At 49.1% G+C, this 13172-nt stretch overlaps 5 protein-coding genes across 5 annotated transcripts; 2 read left to right on the top strand and 3 right to left on the bottom strand.

Moving 5' to 3' along the window:
* Positions 1–172: 172 nt before the first annotated feature.
* On the top strand, positions 173–1122 carry N7447_002648 (NADHX epimerase; the record flags this gene model as incomplete). The annotated part of the gene is made up of 5 exons (XM_057226923.1): positions 173–184; positions 238–346; positions 405–470; positions 528–622; positions 691–1122. 5 exons carry the CDS (start codon positions 173–175, stop codon positions 1120–1122), a joined length of 714 nt encoding a protein of 237 aa, XP_057090939.1.
* A 191-nt stretch (positions 1123–1313) lies between these two features.
* Positions 1314–3820, bottom strand: N7447_002647 (WD repeat PLAP family protein; the record flags this gene model as incomplete). Its single annotated transcript, XM_057226922.1, has 3 exons — positions 1314–3175; positions 3228–3681; positions 3773–3820. 3 exons carry the CDS (start codon positions 3818–3820, stop codon positions 1314–1316), a joined length of 2364 nt encoding a protein of 787 aa, XP_057090938.1.
* A 1690-nt stretch (positions 3821–5510) lies between these two features.
* N7447_002646 (WD40 repeat domain-containing protein) lies at positions 5511–6834 on the top strand (the record flags this gene model as incomplete). Its single annotated transcript, XM_057226921.1, has 6 exons — positions 5511–5520; positions 5589–5702; positions 5758–5797; positions 5850–5945; positions 6004–6632; positions 6698–6834. The coding sequence occupies 6 exons, from the start codon at positions 5511–5513 to the stop codon at positions 6832–6834; spliced, it is 1026 nt and encodes a 341-aa protein (XP_057090937.1).
* Positions 6835–7445: 611 nt separating this feature from the next.
* N7447_002645 (putative RNA binding protein) lies at positions 7446–8980 on the bottom strand (the record flags this gene model as incomplete). Its single annotated transcript, XM_057226920.1, has 7 exons — positions 7446–8096; positions 8166–8232; positions 8296–8347; positions 8402–8436; positions 8500–8531; positions 8793–8882; positions 8942–8980. 7 exons carry the CDS (start codon positions 8978–8980, stop codon positions 7446–7448), a joined length of 966 nt encoding a protein of 321 aa, XP_057090936.1.
* Positions 8981–9630: 650 nt separating this feature from the next.
* Positions 9631–11731, bottom strand: N7447_002644 (alpha-actinin, sarcomeric (f-actin cross linking protein); the record flags this gene model as incomplete). The annotated part of the gene is made up of 4 exons (XM_057226919.1): positions 9631–9819; positions 9885–11492; positions 11551–11617; positions 11676–11731. The coding sequence occupies 4 exons, from the start codon at positions 11729–11731 to the stop codon at positions 9631–9633; spliced, it is 1920 nt and encodes a 639-aa protein (XP_057090935.1).
* Between the last annotated feature and the right edge of the window lie 1441 nt (positions 11732–13172).

Genomic DNA, 13172 nt, shown 5'->3' with positions numbered 1-13172 from the left:
CTCAGTAGATCTACTTCCGGAGCTGGCTGTCACTTTGATTTACACAGTTTCTATCAATTTACTCAATTAACCGAAAAACTAGCTTTGGACTTGACATTCTTATATGATCCGCTCTACCTTCACCCGTTCTCATCTAACTCCAATCATTCGTCGCTATAGTAAACCAGCAATAATGTCGTTGAAGGTATAGGTGTCTCATAGTAGCTCCAACAACATATAAACTGACAAATATTTTAGGCCATTTCGGCTAAAGATGCTGCAGCACTTGATAAAGACCTCATGGAGACTGGTGGTTGGTCTCTAGACCAGTTGATGGAGCTAGCGGGCCTCTCTGTCTCGCAAGCCGGTACGCTCCATCGATCTTGAACATGCACTCACGCTATACTGATACAATGGACAACCAGTATGGAAAATCCACCCCCCAAGCGCAGGCAAAAATATACTAGTTGTCTGCGGACCAGGCAATAATGGTAAGAGGAAACCCCAAGATTCCCATTCCGAGCAACAACAACCTGACAAATTCCCAGGAGGAGATGGCCTCGTAGCCGCTCGACACTTAGCCCATTTTGGCTACACACCATCGGTGTACTACCCAAAACAGGGCAAAAACGAGCTCTACCAAGTACGCAACCCCAAGCACCAAATGAGCTCTAGGAGCAAGAAGCAAGAAGAAAATCTAACCCAGCCCAGCGCCTCAAAATCCAGCTCCAAAACCTCTCAGTCCCCTTCATAGATGACTTCCAACCAGCACTTCAGACAACAGATCTCCTCGTTGATGCTATCTTTGGCTTCTCCTTCGGTGGACCATTGCGTGATCCTTTCGGCGGAATCGTTTCGCAAATCGAATCCTCCAATGTCAAGGTGCTGAGTGTCGATGCTCCCAGCTCATGGGATATCCAGAGCGGACCTCCGAATGAAGGACCTGGTGCAAAGTTTATGCCGCATGCGCTGATCAGTCTGACTGCGCCTAAACCGTGTGTGGGATATTACCGGGGCAGGCATTTTATTGGTGGTAGGTTCTTGACGAAGAACATTGCAGATAAGTATGGACTTGATATGCCCAAGTATCAGGGCGTTGATCAGGTTTTGGAGATTGGGGTTGATGCGGAAGGGAGGTTGTAAGGGAGTGAGTAAATGAACGGCGGTTTCGAATGCTACTTGGTTCATGGATGAGGGATCATTTACGATTTATCTAGTATGAAAAAGTGGAAAAAAAAAGTAATGAACAGCCTTTATATGGGAATCGCGTTGTCGTCGTTAAGAAGGAATGCATCTCTGATATATGCATACCGAATAAAAAATAGCACGCACTCTCAGAGAGCCTCCCGGATCTCGCTAATAATACCCTTGATGCGGGGCTCCTTTCCAGGACCGGAGGCAGAGGCTCTCGCGAGAACCCCTTCAACCTCGTAGACATCCTTGGCAGCACTCTTGACTTCCTCCCCGAGCGCTGTCACCAAGGTACCGAGTGCAACTAGTGCTCGGTAAACCGCCTCCGAGTCATTCTCTCCTGCGATGATCCGAGTCAGTTCCTCCAAGAGAACCAGGCCCCGTTCTGCGGACTCTGGAGATTGGCTCCTACCCTCGGAGGTAAGATAGACTGCGAAGTTGATGTACAGTGTCGTGATGGCGATTGTAAGGTTGCGATTTGGTGACTCTCCGCTGCTGGCCCAGGCAGACTTTACTCCTGCCAAGATCTGATCGAATGAGCTTATGGCTAGGTCGCGGCCGGCGGTCGTCTCGAATAGGTTAGCAAATGTCCGCATTGCGAGCATTGCATTATTGACGTTAAAAGGAGATTCAAAAACACCGCTGGATATCACACCCGACACGACGTTTTCATCTTTGTACTCGGCGGATGCTGTAAATGGCACAGCAGCCGCGAGTAAACGGAGAATATCTAGACCAGGAAGTCGGTTGGCGGCAGGCCAGGTTGTGACAATTTTCAGAACCAATGGCACTCCAGACTCAACCTCGGGTGAAAGTTGAAGCTGTTGGGGAGATTCGAGCTGACCGCACAAGGCAACGACCGTCTCCACCTCTGAGGGGCTCAAAGCCACATCCTTAGCCCCGTCAGACACAAGTTTTGCGTTCAATTCCTGAAGCTTCTTCGTGATAACCTTGAGGTTTGCTGAGCGGATGGAGAGATAGATCTTCTGGGGGAGCACCTTGGGGCGTGGCTCGGGGGTCGGAGCAGGTGGCTGAGACTCTTCAGTCGCCGCGGCGTCTCCAGGACGGTATCGTCGGTCTGAGCCCCAAGGATCAGCACCTGCGGATTCCTCAGACTGCCCAATGGTGGCACCTTGGGTATTCTGAGTGATAAAGTTGGCAACCTGGTCCAGATAAGTCATAGGGAGTTCATTGTCTCCAATAAACTTGGTAGCAGCCTCATATGGATTTTGCGTGGCATTGTATGGTAGTTTCAGCGGAGGCTTACCATCCTCTATGTCAACATCAAAGACGTAGTCGTAATCCTGGCCATGGTATTCGGTCTTCCGGCCACTGCTTCCAGCCGAGTCCACTACCATACCGATAGCAATCCATTCCTGTGTTGCTGACGACCAGGTGTGGGCGCTCACGGTACCACCAGGCTCTCGGATCATCTGAACCTGACCTTCCTTAGTTCCCGACTTTTCTTTGAGGAATTCCGGACCAGGTAGCTCCTCTTTATTAATCTTTCCAACTTGCTGCTCCGGAATAGCGGACTCCTTGACGGCTTGGTCAAACTGTTGTATGGCCTCCGGGGCTGCATGACGGTCAGTGCTTCTGCTGAAAACACGAGCAATGCGGTCACTAGCACCGGTGACGATATCACCGGTCTCACTGCAAGCTGCCACACTCCAAACTGAGATTGCAGGATGAGTGATGGTCTGCACACATTGGGTCCCGTTCCAAATCTTCACAGTGCGATCTTCACTGGAGCTCACCAGCTCGCCAGATGGGAGCGCAGCAAGGGAGTAGATGAAGCTTTCATGACCATGCAGAGAGGCAACGAGTTGACCTTGCAGTGTGTAAAGACGAATAATTCCGTCATTGCTAGCCGAGGCAAAGTGGGCTCCGGTAGAGTTCGAGGCAGGAAGCTTGCACAAGGCCCGGACAACGTCGTTTGAGTTTTGTACGCTTCCGAGTAGGGTTCCTGAGGTATTGAACATCCGAATCATTTTATCAGCACAGCCTGCGGCGATGTTAGCATGTAATAATTATCAAGGCCGTATAAGCTACCATACCCGTGATGATTGTGTTCTCGTCATACGCCAGCACGGCCCAGACGCTTGCCTCGTGTCCCTCCAGCACGACATCACACTCCCATTTCCCGACCCTCCATAGCCGGGCAGTAGAATCCCAGCTGCCACTGACGACCCATTTACCATCCGGAGACACATCTAGAGCACAGACATTGTGGCCGTGACCCAGAAGCATAGCGTCCGCATTATCCTCTGCACCCTTACCAGGCTGCCTGGCTTCAATTATTGCATCTTGTCCAGCCGAAAGGACAAGACCCTCTGGAAATTCGGATGTGGGAGGAACGTAGGCTAAGCTGTTGATGAAGGCGCCGGCATGTGCAGCGATGGTATAGTCATATGCGGGGGGAGGGGTGGAGACGAGCTTCCAAAGTCGAACTGTTGCATCACGAGAGGCGGAAAGAACGACATTTGGATTTGGGAAGACCACAGCGCGAACCTAGATGAGAAGTTAAAAAGTGTGAGTAGTCTGTGTGGTTTGGATGCGCGGTCAACGGCGTCTATCCAGACGCCGGGACCAGGAGTCTTACATCATCGCCGTGGCCCTCCAAAGTTGCGGAGAGCTTGAAGTCAGGCATACATAAAACTTTGAGGGAGGGAAGAGTGAAGAAAGAAGAATCCAAAGAAGAAATAGTCTGAGCGTATCACCGCGGAATGAATGATCAATCAAGCTCCCCTGGATGTTGTTGTCCTTTAGTCGGTTCCGGGGGATCGCCCCGCCGAAGCATCAATGGTAATATCACGTGGGCGGTAACGCCGTTTGGGGAACCTGCTAGAACGCGACTTATCAATGCAAAGGGAGGGTTTTGATTGGATTTTCTACCTAAGAACTTTCTGAGGTCAGCTACGTACATGCTCGGGGGTGTTTTTTTTTTCTTTTTCTTTTCTCAGATGACTCATTTACCATACTGCAAGACAGTCATTTCTCACTCCAGTTGGAGCAATGGAAGCCGAGGTTAAGGTCTATCACAGTACAGGGGACTACGCTGTAACAATATAACAATATAATTGCGAAGGAAGGATGATGAGAAGTTGAAGTGATTACCGTCTCACTGGTTGTATTTTCCCTGAAGTAGATCAGGAGGGGTCTGGTCAAGGACTACTGGTTGTAAAACTTGATGTGTTCCATTCGAGACCAGATTCTCGTCGGCCATAGGCTGTCCTTACCTGCATGGTGTAATTTCTGCAATTCTGCAACAAAGCCCATGAAGCTTGGCGATAAGCCGCATCTAACTATTTATGCAGCCATAGACATCAATATATGAGATAATCTCTAGTATGGAAATTGCCAGACCGGTTACCAATCAGGTCCTCTCAATTAAGCGGTTCAGTGCACCCAGTTGTTAAATGACTATTCAATTGTATAGATATCGACGTACTCTGGCCAAGCGACGGGTAGAAAAGAGCCGTGTGCTATGGAAGAGATCCATAGGGCAAATCAACAGGGCTTCGGACTGCCAGGTTTCGAACCCAGACTAACGTGCCATGCAAGGAAGCTCAGAATCAGCCGAAAATGGGACAGAACTACCGCAAAGGCTTTGCCCCATGAACACAAATTCCGAAGTCTCCACTGGCCATGCAATATGATTTTCGCTCCAAGTCATACCTTTTCACACCACCTAGGCTTTGCATCTCAAGATCAAGTGACGGCCGATTTTGGCGTCTACTATAGACTTGAAGAGATAGAGTCTCGATGATCTGAACATGTAGTTGATTCGAGATGATATTTGAGACGTTACATTGATATCATTATGATCTTTTCTTCACTGTCTAGAATAATTTGCCGTAAACTGTAGCTACAACGTCTACATGTGAAGGAGCCTCACGTGTTCCAATTATACCCGAATCAGACTAGCGCGTGTCTTACCTAATAGGTGATCGGCTCCAGGGCTGCCCGTTATTGCTTGAAATTGAAATTCTATATCCCATCTACACACCAAAGGAGTTTTGTATGTCCAGAGGCCTTCTCTCCTTTTGAGGTGTCTGGTTGGAAAAATCCCTGTTCAACCCACTCTCTTCGATCCTTTGTTCTCAGCTCTTCCTCGAACCCCACATAACTGTTTGATGACTTGACGACCCTGACGAATCTCTTATGTACCTTCCTTAGACATATTGAACTTTCTCTCGGTCTGGTTCCTGGATTTGTATCTTGATATCAAGTCGTGAGCTCTCAGTTGGGCACATAGCAGGTCACTGATCTGATTGGCTCTCTAATACCTAACATCAAAACCACTGAAACCCCCGGAACTTCCTTCAAACACTGACAAAATGACTGCCGGTGAGTGAGCTGTATAGATGAAATCGAAAATTATTATTTTGTTATATTTACTGACATACGTTCAACAGATTTCCCCAAGGTAGTCCCTCTGACTTGCCACGGACATTCTCGTCCAGTGACGCATCTGAGCTTCTCTTCCACCGTCGAAGACGAGCAATATTACTTCATCTCGTCATGCAAAGGTGAGAAAGATAAATGCTTCTCACAAGTTACCGCATGGTCACTAACCAACTGAAGATAATAACCCTATGCTCCGCGATGGTATCACGGGAGACTGGTACGACAAATGAAACCAAGCCCAGTGATCACCCACTAACATCAAACCCCAGGATTGGAACATTCCTCGGCCACAAAGGCGCTGTATGGCAAGCGAGACTTTCCGCCGACGCCGCCATTTCAGCAACAGCAGCAGCCGATTTCTCAGCGTAAGCATCCCGCTAATCATCTCCCACAATGATATGCTAACCTCAACCTCCAAAACAGCAAGGTCTGGGATACCTATACAGGCGAATGTCTGCACACACTCCAGCATGCACACATCGTGCGGGCAGTAGCATTCCCAATCCAAGCGAATCCGCAAGTCCTTGCGACAGGTGGTGCAGAGAAGAAGCTACGAATCTTCGATCTCACGCGGAGCGGCAGTTCCAGCACGGGCTCAACGCCACCTCTCCCGTCCTCAGCTAGTCCGGCCACCGAGAATGGGGTGGCAAGCTACGAGATCGGCGCGGGCGTGCACGGCGGCACGATCAAGTCTATCGTCTGGAACCAAGACTACAATGTCGTCACGACGGCGGCGGAAGACCGCAAGATCCGCTGGTGGGATCTACGCTCGCGCCACCCGATCGTTGAGTACGTTGTTGATGGTCCGATTGGTTCTTGCGAGCTGAATAGTTTGGCAACGAGGCCTAATGACGCGGGTATTTTGACTGTCGCTGCGGGGAAGAGTGTTTATCTCTTTGATGGCGTGCAGCCTGGTCGGTTGCTTAAGAAGGCTGATTATGACTACGATGTTGCCAGTGCTGCGGTTAATAGCGAGTCTGGTCGTCTGGTTACGGGCAGTGCGAATGATACCTGGGCAAGAGTTTACGACTTGAACACGGACGAGGAGCTGGGTATGATTTTCTACTTCTGGTGTTGCGTCTTTTGGCATTGGAATCGAGCTAACTTTGTTCTGCAGAGGTTCAAAAGGGTCATCATGGCCCTATCTGGTCCATTAGCTTCTCTCCCGATGGCAAGCTCTACGGGACTGGTAGCGAGGATGGTACTATCAAGTTGTGGAAAGCATGCCGTGAACCTTACGGCCTGTGGAGGTGAACTTGATACTCTCATAATTGTTACAGTGTACAGAAGAAATCACGGAAGAATTTTAATCTTCCATTGCCATTGTGGTCCTTGTTCTATTTATATTTGGCGGCAGCTTTTATTGGGTTTATGCTCTATCTACTTGTATCTTGCCATCATCCATTGGTTGCAAGCAGCCTCTCGTTCTTTGCGTGCAGGCTTTATAGCATATGCGCATCTGTTTTTACCCCCGACTAGACGATATAAAGACACGAAGGACACCGAACAATGCAATTGAAAGAGACTTTATCATGAGCTCCCATTTCGCCAGCGTGTGGATATGCAAGAAAAAAAGAGAAAAAAAAAGGACAAGGACAAGAGCCCAGCAAGTAAAAGAAGAACCGATGGAGTGAAAAGCCGAATGTGTGATATGGACCGAGTTACAATTTGTTGGTTGAGGTAAAGTACAGAGTTTCAGCCAAGGGCTGAAAAGCCTCAGCGATGGAAAGAAAGAAGGGCAGGAAAAAGGCCGAGGTGATCTGAATTCATAGAAAAGACCAAAAGCAAAGGTGCCACAGAGGCCCAAATGATCTGAAATGCGAAAGACAAGCGAGTTTCGCGTAGTTTGAGTGACCGGAAAGTATTTACTCAATCATATCGATATCATCGTCGGCAGCCTGTGCGCTAGGGGCCGGAGCAGTCTGCTGAGGGGCGTCCTGAGCGGGTGCACCCGCTTCACCGCCGTTGTTCGCACTACCCCAGTAATCTTCCATCTCCTGGTCCAACTCCTCCTGAGTCTTGCGCGGACGGGCATTGGATCGGCGGTTGGATCCATCAGTCTGTTGAGAGCGGTTGTCGCGTCCACCACGCCTGCCTCCGCCGCGGCGGTTAGGAGAGCGCTGGTTGGAGCGTTGTCCGGGGACATAACGGTCGATGTTGTCGGGAGCGGGCTTGGTGACGTCGCTGCGATGAGCACGGCCGCCACCGCCACGGCGACGTCGGCCATCTGCGCTGTTCTCGGGGCTCATGCTGCGGTCGTCGCGAGGGCGCTCGACGCGGTCCATCAGGCTGGATCTAGGGCGCTGTGCGGAGTCGAGGGGGTTACGATCACGGCGGCCGGGAACGAGAGAGAGACGGATGGGCTGGCCCTTGGCGTTGGCTCCGTCATACTCCTGGATGGAGGTGTGTGCATCCTTCAGGCGGGCGTATGTGATGTAAGCAACTCCCTCGGAGCGTCCAGCGCGGTCGTAAGAGACAGTAAGTTCAGAAACAGGTCCAATTCGACCGAAGAGATCCTGTTCAGCGAAGAGGCTCGTTAGCGGTGTTCTTATGTGAGGGTTGAGTATGAGCTGATTGACACTTACTTCGAGATCGCTTTCGGTGATGTCGTAGTGGAGATTATCGACACGAACTTTGGTCAGTGTGCTAGAGCTAATAATCCAATCAGCGCTCTGATCAGGCAAGCCATCACTGATTTGATGGGTGGCTCCATACCGATCGGAATCATGTCCGTCGCGGCCTCTGCGGCCTCCACGGGACGGGCGGGCTGAAGAGCAATGTTGTTAGAGAGGTCCCGGTAAAGAGCGAAAAAGCCACATACATCGATCGTCGTCAAACTTGTCGTGGACCCAGTCGCTAGAAACATAGAGCCGTCAGTATCATTCATCCACACCGTAGTAGCCAGCGAGGGATACTCACAGGTTGAGATCGACACGGTCTGAAGTGTATGGCTGTTGTTATCGAATAGACTTAGCGTTAGCTCCAAGTCAGATGAGGTATCGTGCAAAGTTCTTTTCCATGTCTTTGCCGTGGCGTGTTCGTTGGCAAGTCTCCGACGATTCAGAGGACTGGCTACGATTGTCACGGAGCAAGAAGAGAATTCGCAGAGGAATAGGAGGGCGGACCTAGGTAACGAGTACGATATTAGCTTCACTGCTATGAAAAAAAAACATAACCCCGGAACAGAGCCTCAGCTTCAAGTCAAGTGGTACCTTTCTGACGCCATCGCGCTCGTGGCGACGGCCGGGGTTGTTGTGACGACGAGGACCACCACCGCCGCCTGAAGGGCGACCAGGGTTCCGCTGCAATTGAGTGTGTCAGTTTCACGTTTTTGTGGTTTCATTGTTCGTTGGAGCCTTACCGTGTCTTCAGCGATGATCTCGTCCAAGCTGCGGTCCATCTTGGAGTGTGTGGCTGAGTATGCGATTAAGGGAAGAAATAAAAGTGTAAGAGAGAGACCGGTCAAGAAATGCAATTCTGACCTGTATTCAAATAAAAAAAAAGATTGAAAGAAGTGAGATGTGTCAAGGAACACAATGAGTCGCAGGATCATCTTCATTAACTTCCATGCGGATCTGGGGACTGTCACATGACGTGAACTGTATCCATGGGTGAATACGGCAATGATGGTCAATATCCACCCGTGGACATCTACATATCAGATATATCAGACTCAAAATAGTACATAGCTTCAAGGATTCCATTTTAACAAGGATTTGGCATATTAATGTGTCTTGGCTATCCTCGCTTGCTCAAGTCCGACTCTACGCCTGCCGATAGTCTTATTATTTGAAAATGTTCACATGGTATTCCTGATCATTACAAACTAAAAAGCATACACACAATATGTGTTAAAGAGGAACAACCACCGAGCCCCAAGATGCAAGATGAGCTAGGTTAAAAAAAAAAGAAGAGGGAGAGATCCGGGTTTAAAAAAAAAAAGCATGAGAATCCTCCACGAAAACACCAGAAACACAGCAACACCGAGCTAGTGCAAATCCCCCATAACCACCAGTAATGCTGCGCAAATATCAACCTCCATGATACCATTTATTGCTCATTCACATTATTTTTGTTTACTTCTCGCATTTTCTCCATGAAGCTGATGTAGTCGTACTTGGGCAACTCCCGGTCCTCAAGTAGATCGGGGCCATCATGTGGGGGCATCGTCTTAACCAAATGCTCAATAACATCGTCAGGAATGAGCGAGTGTCGAAGGTCCAGTTCTGTGACATAGGGCTGTAGGAGAAGTTAGTGACTGTGGCTCAATAAATTGCCAGAGATTAAAGAAACGCTCCACATACCTTGCCATCGGCAACTTCCTTGAAACTTTGGAAGACCTGTTCAGCAGTATTCTGATCCTCTGTTACGCTGACCATAAACCGAATGAACTGCTCGAAGCTGACTCCGGCATTCTGCGATAGCCGGTTGGCCCCACATACCTCCACGTAGACTTGGTGCATCTCGTCCTCATCGTAGACCAGTCCCAGACTGGCCAGCGCTGCGGAGAACTCGAGCTCGTGGAGCGTGTTGGAAGAGTCGCGATCGAAATGGCGGAACACCGACTCAAACTCTTCCAATTGGATAGGAGTCAAGTTGGTCATGTTGCGAGCAACCATCTGGTTGTCGAGGAAAGCCAGCTTCTTTGAAATGCTGGATTTGACGAGACTCAGCTCATATGCAAGCTCGTCCAAGGTGTATGTAGTGAAGTCATTTTCTTCAATATTGGCCTCCGCGCACTGTTGGTCTAATTCTGCGATAGCGTCGAGGAAGGCGTCGAGGGGCGGCAAGTTACCATTCAACTTTTTAACATGATCAAGCTGGTCTTCAACATCACCATCCAGTCCGGAGATCGCCAATGATAAGGTCTTCAGGGTCAGTGCAAAATCATTTGCCTTGTCAGCAAAGGAGCGGCGTAGCTTGTTTTTGATGTCACGGATCGTTTCGTTTATAAGTTGACTGCGTTCATGCTCGTCTCGAGTGAGGATCTCCCACTCTTTGTCGCAGTTTTCTGGACTCAGTTCTTGCGGTGGATCGTAAGGACGCAGTCGATATGTACCAAGCTTGGTTTTGATATTGCCCAGCAAAGCAGCTAGGTCAGATTTCTCGGCCACCCATTGGCGTTTCTCGTTCCGCTTGTAGAGCGAGAACTGATATGATTGTTCTTTGGCGTCTTTGTATGTTCCCTCGAATGAGGAGTTCTTCCAGTGCTCGCGCTGGCCACGGATCAGTCGCAACAATTCCTTTACTCGGCGCTCATAGGAGTTCTGCATATCCCATGCGCCGTGCATGTTGTTGACAAATTTCTCCACACGTCGCCCGGCATTCTCGACTCTCTCCAATTGCGAGAAAGCGTGGAACCAGTAGGCGATGTAGGTCATGAGGGATCGCTCGTCGGGTCTGGGTACGTCGCATACATCGTCCACGTCGAGTAAGTCGGGGATGCCGATTTCGTTTGATGCGATCTCAAAGGCCAGCTTCATATTTCCACGGTGATCACTCTTATCTAACGAGTCGTAGTCGATCAGATCGGGTCGGTGGATATCGAGGAGCGCGCAGAAGGCCAAGCCATTGTTCCAGCTAGATGAGAAGTCTCGGACCTCCACATCGTCGTAGCATGCCGTCTTTCGTTGACACCAGAGTAGCAATCCTTCCTTCGCAGTCATGCCCTCCTCGTTGATGTCACTGATAGTAAACCGCAGAATCAGGGTCCAGATTAAGCCCAAGATGATCTTTTGATTGCCGTCCACAATATCCTCAGCTCCAATATTCGTCATCTGGATTCTCCTCCCCTTGATGAAATCAAGACTTTTGTTCACATTTTCGAAGCGCTGTACGCGCAGTTTAGGTTTCGAGGCATATCGACCGAGTGACTCTCCCCCAAGGATTTCGAGGAGGTGAATAAGAATGACCTAATAGGTGATCAGCAATTTCCAAGAAATTAGAGAGCGGGGCAGAGGTGGGACATACGCCGTCGGAGAGGTCAGTGACCAAGTCCTCGATGGACAGGCTCCGTGCCTTCAGCTTGTCATTCAGCCTAACATCGTTAGCTGAGGTTCATACGGAGAGAAAAAAAGCATCGATAGGGGGGTTACCATTTGGTGAAGGTCTTTTGCTGCACATTAATCCACTGCTTCTCAACCGTCAACATCTTCGATTACGGAGACATCCAGGGCCGATTGGCAATGATAGTTTCGGGAGGTGACAGCGAACAGGGTTTAGGATTAAGAAGAAAAGAACTAGGGTAATCAGAAAGGCTCAAAGACTCGGTTTCCGATTTGGACTGGAGCACAAAGGGGGGGGGGAGATAATGTCGAGTGGGGTGTGTTCTCCCGCAAGTCGGAGCTGAAGATCACCCGAGCAACCGTATATTTTTGAACTCAAGAGAGAAAAGAAACTGAATTGTTAGGTCAAAATAGGCTTGGAAAAGAATATTCAAATAGGAAAATTATCAAGTGACTGCAGCTGCATCCCTTGTGGATCCACTTCTAAGTATAGATCTCTGTTGTTTACCCCCTTTGTCTTATAGATAGGAGATTTCATATAGGCGAGCGCTACTAGACAGGGCTGAGCCTCTGGGCCTGTCAAATTTTGAAAGTGGCCCTTTGTTGGATATCGTTTAGGTCGAGTTTCAACCATTCTGGCGCCGTTGGGCAGCATGTCCAGCGCTTTCATGTTTAATTCGCATGGGGCAACTACCCCTTGCCCAAACATTCTTGCTTCATAGAAAATGAAATATTGTGGGAAACCACATTCTAATATCTCAAGGGTCATCAACATGTACTTCGTAGTCCATTTCCAAGGTTTCCAATTGTTTGACCCTACCAATAGAAAGCCAGTCAAACCCACGTATCTGGCATGGGCCTATAATGCACGTTAAACATTACCAGCGAAAGTAGGGAGTTCCCACACTGTTATCATAGCCTATTTCTTTATTTTCGGTCAGAATGTTTGTCCGATTGGTCCTTTTAAGTGGACATTGTTCACTTTATAAACCACATACCTTTCAGTTACTATGATCAAATCATTATAGATAAACGTACAGTTCTCGTAGGAAACATGACAAGCACCGCAATTCCGTTATGCAACTCCATCTGTTCCTCTCATATGGCCAATATGGACAGCTTGACTGGAAGACTGTTTATGGATATGTTGAATAGGTATTGATGGCTGGTAGCTGTCAGCCGTTCATCCGCACGATCTTCTCTATCCGGTGAATACTTTCCGCGGCGAGATGCCTCGACCGATCATTGGCATCGGCCATAAAATGGGCGCCTGCCAGATTGTTAACCTATCTTTGATGCACCCAAGCCTTTTCTTGACCTTAGTGCTCATCGAACCTGCTATTACGCGATATCACACCTTCGAGGGCAATTGAGTTGCCCTTTAAGCATCCGCAAATCGTCGTGACCCATGGCCCAACCGATGTGAGGCGATTGCCAAATTACAAGCTAAGGACCCATATCAAAGATGGGACTCGGGCGTAATTTGTCAAATTCGGCAATATGGACTGCGGGATCTGCCCACTATTCTATATCCCGAAAAGGCTGGAAATGAAGACGTAGAAGTTTAGCTTCGAGTTTCACTAGGCT

This window comes from Penicillium robsamsonii (assembly GCF_028829455.1).
Source record: "Penicillium robsamsonii strain IBT 29466 chromosome Unknown utg000001l_segment0_segment0, whole genome shotgun sequence".
Lineage (NCBI taxonomy): Eukaryota > Fungi > Ascomycota > Eurotiomycetes > Eurotiales > Aspergillaceae > Penicillium > Penicillium robsamsonii.
This window is presented reverse-complemented; position numbering and strand designations above follow the sequence as displayed.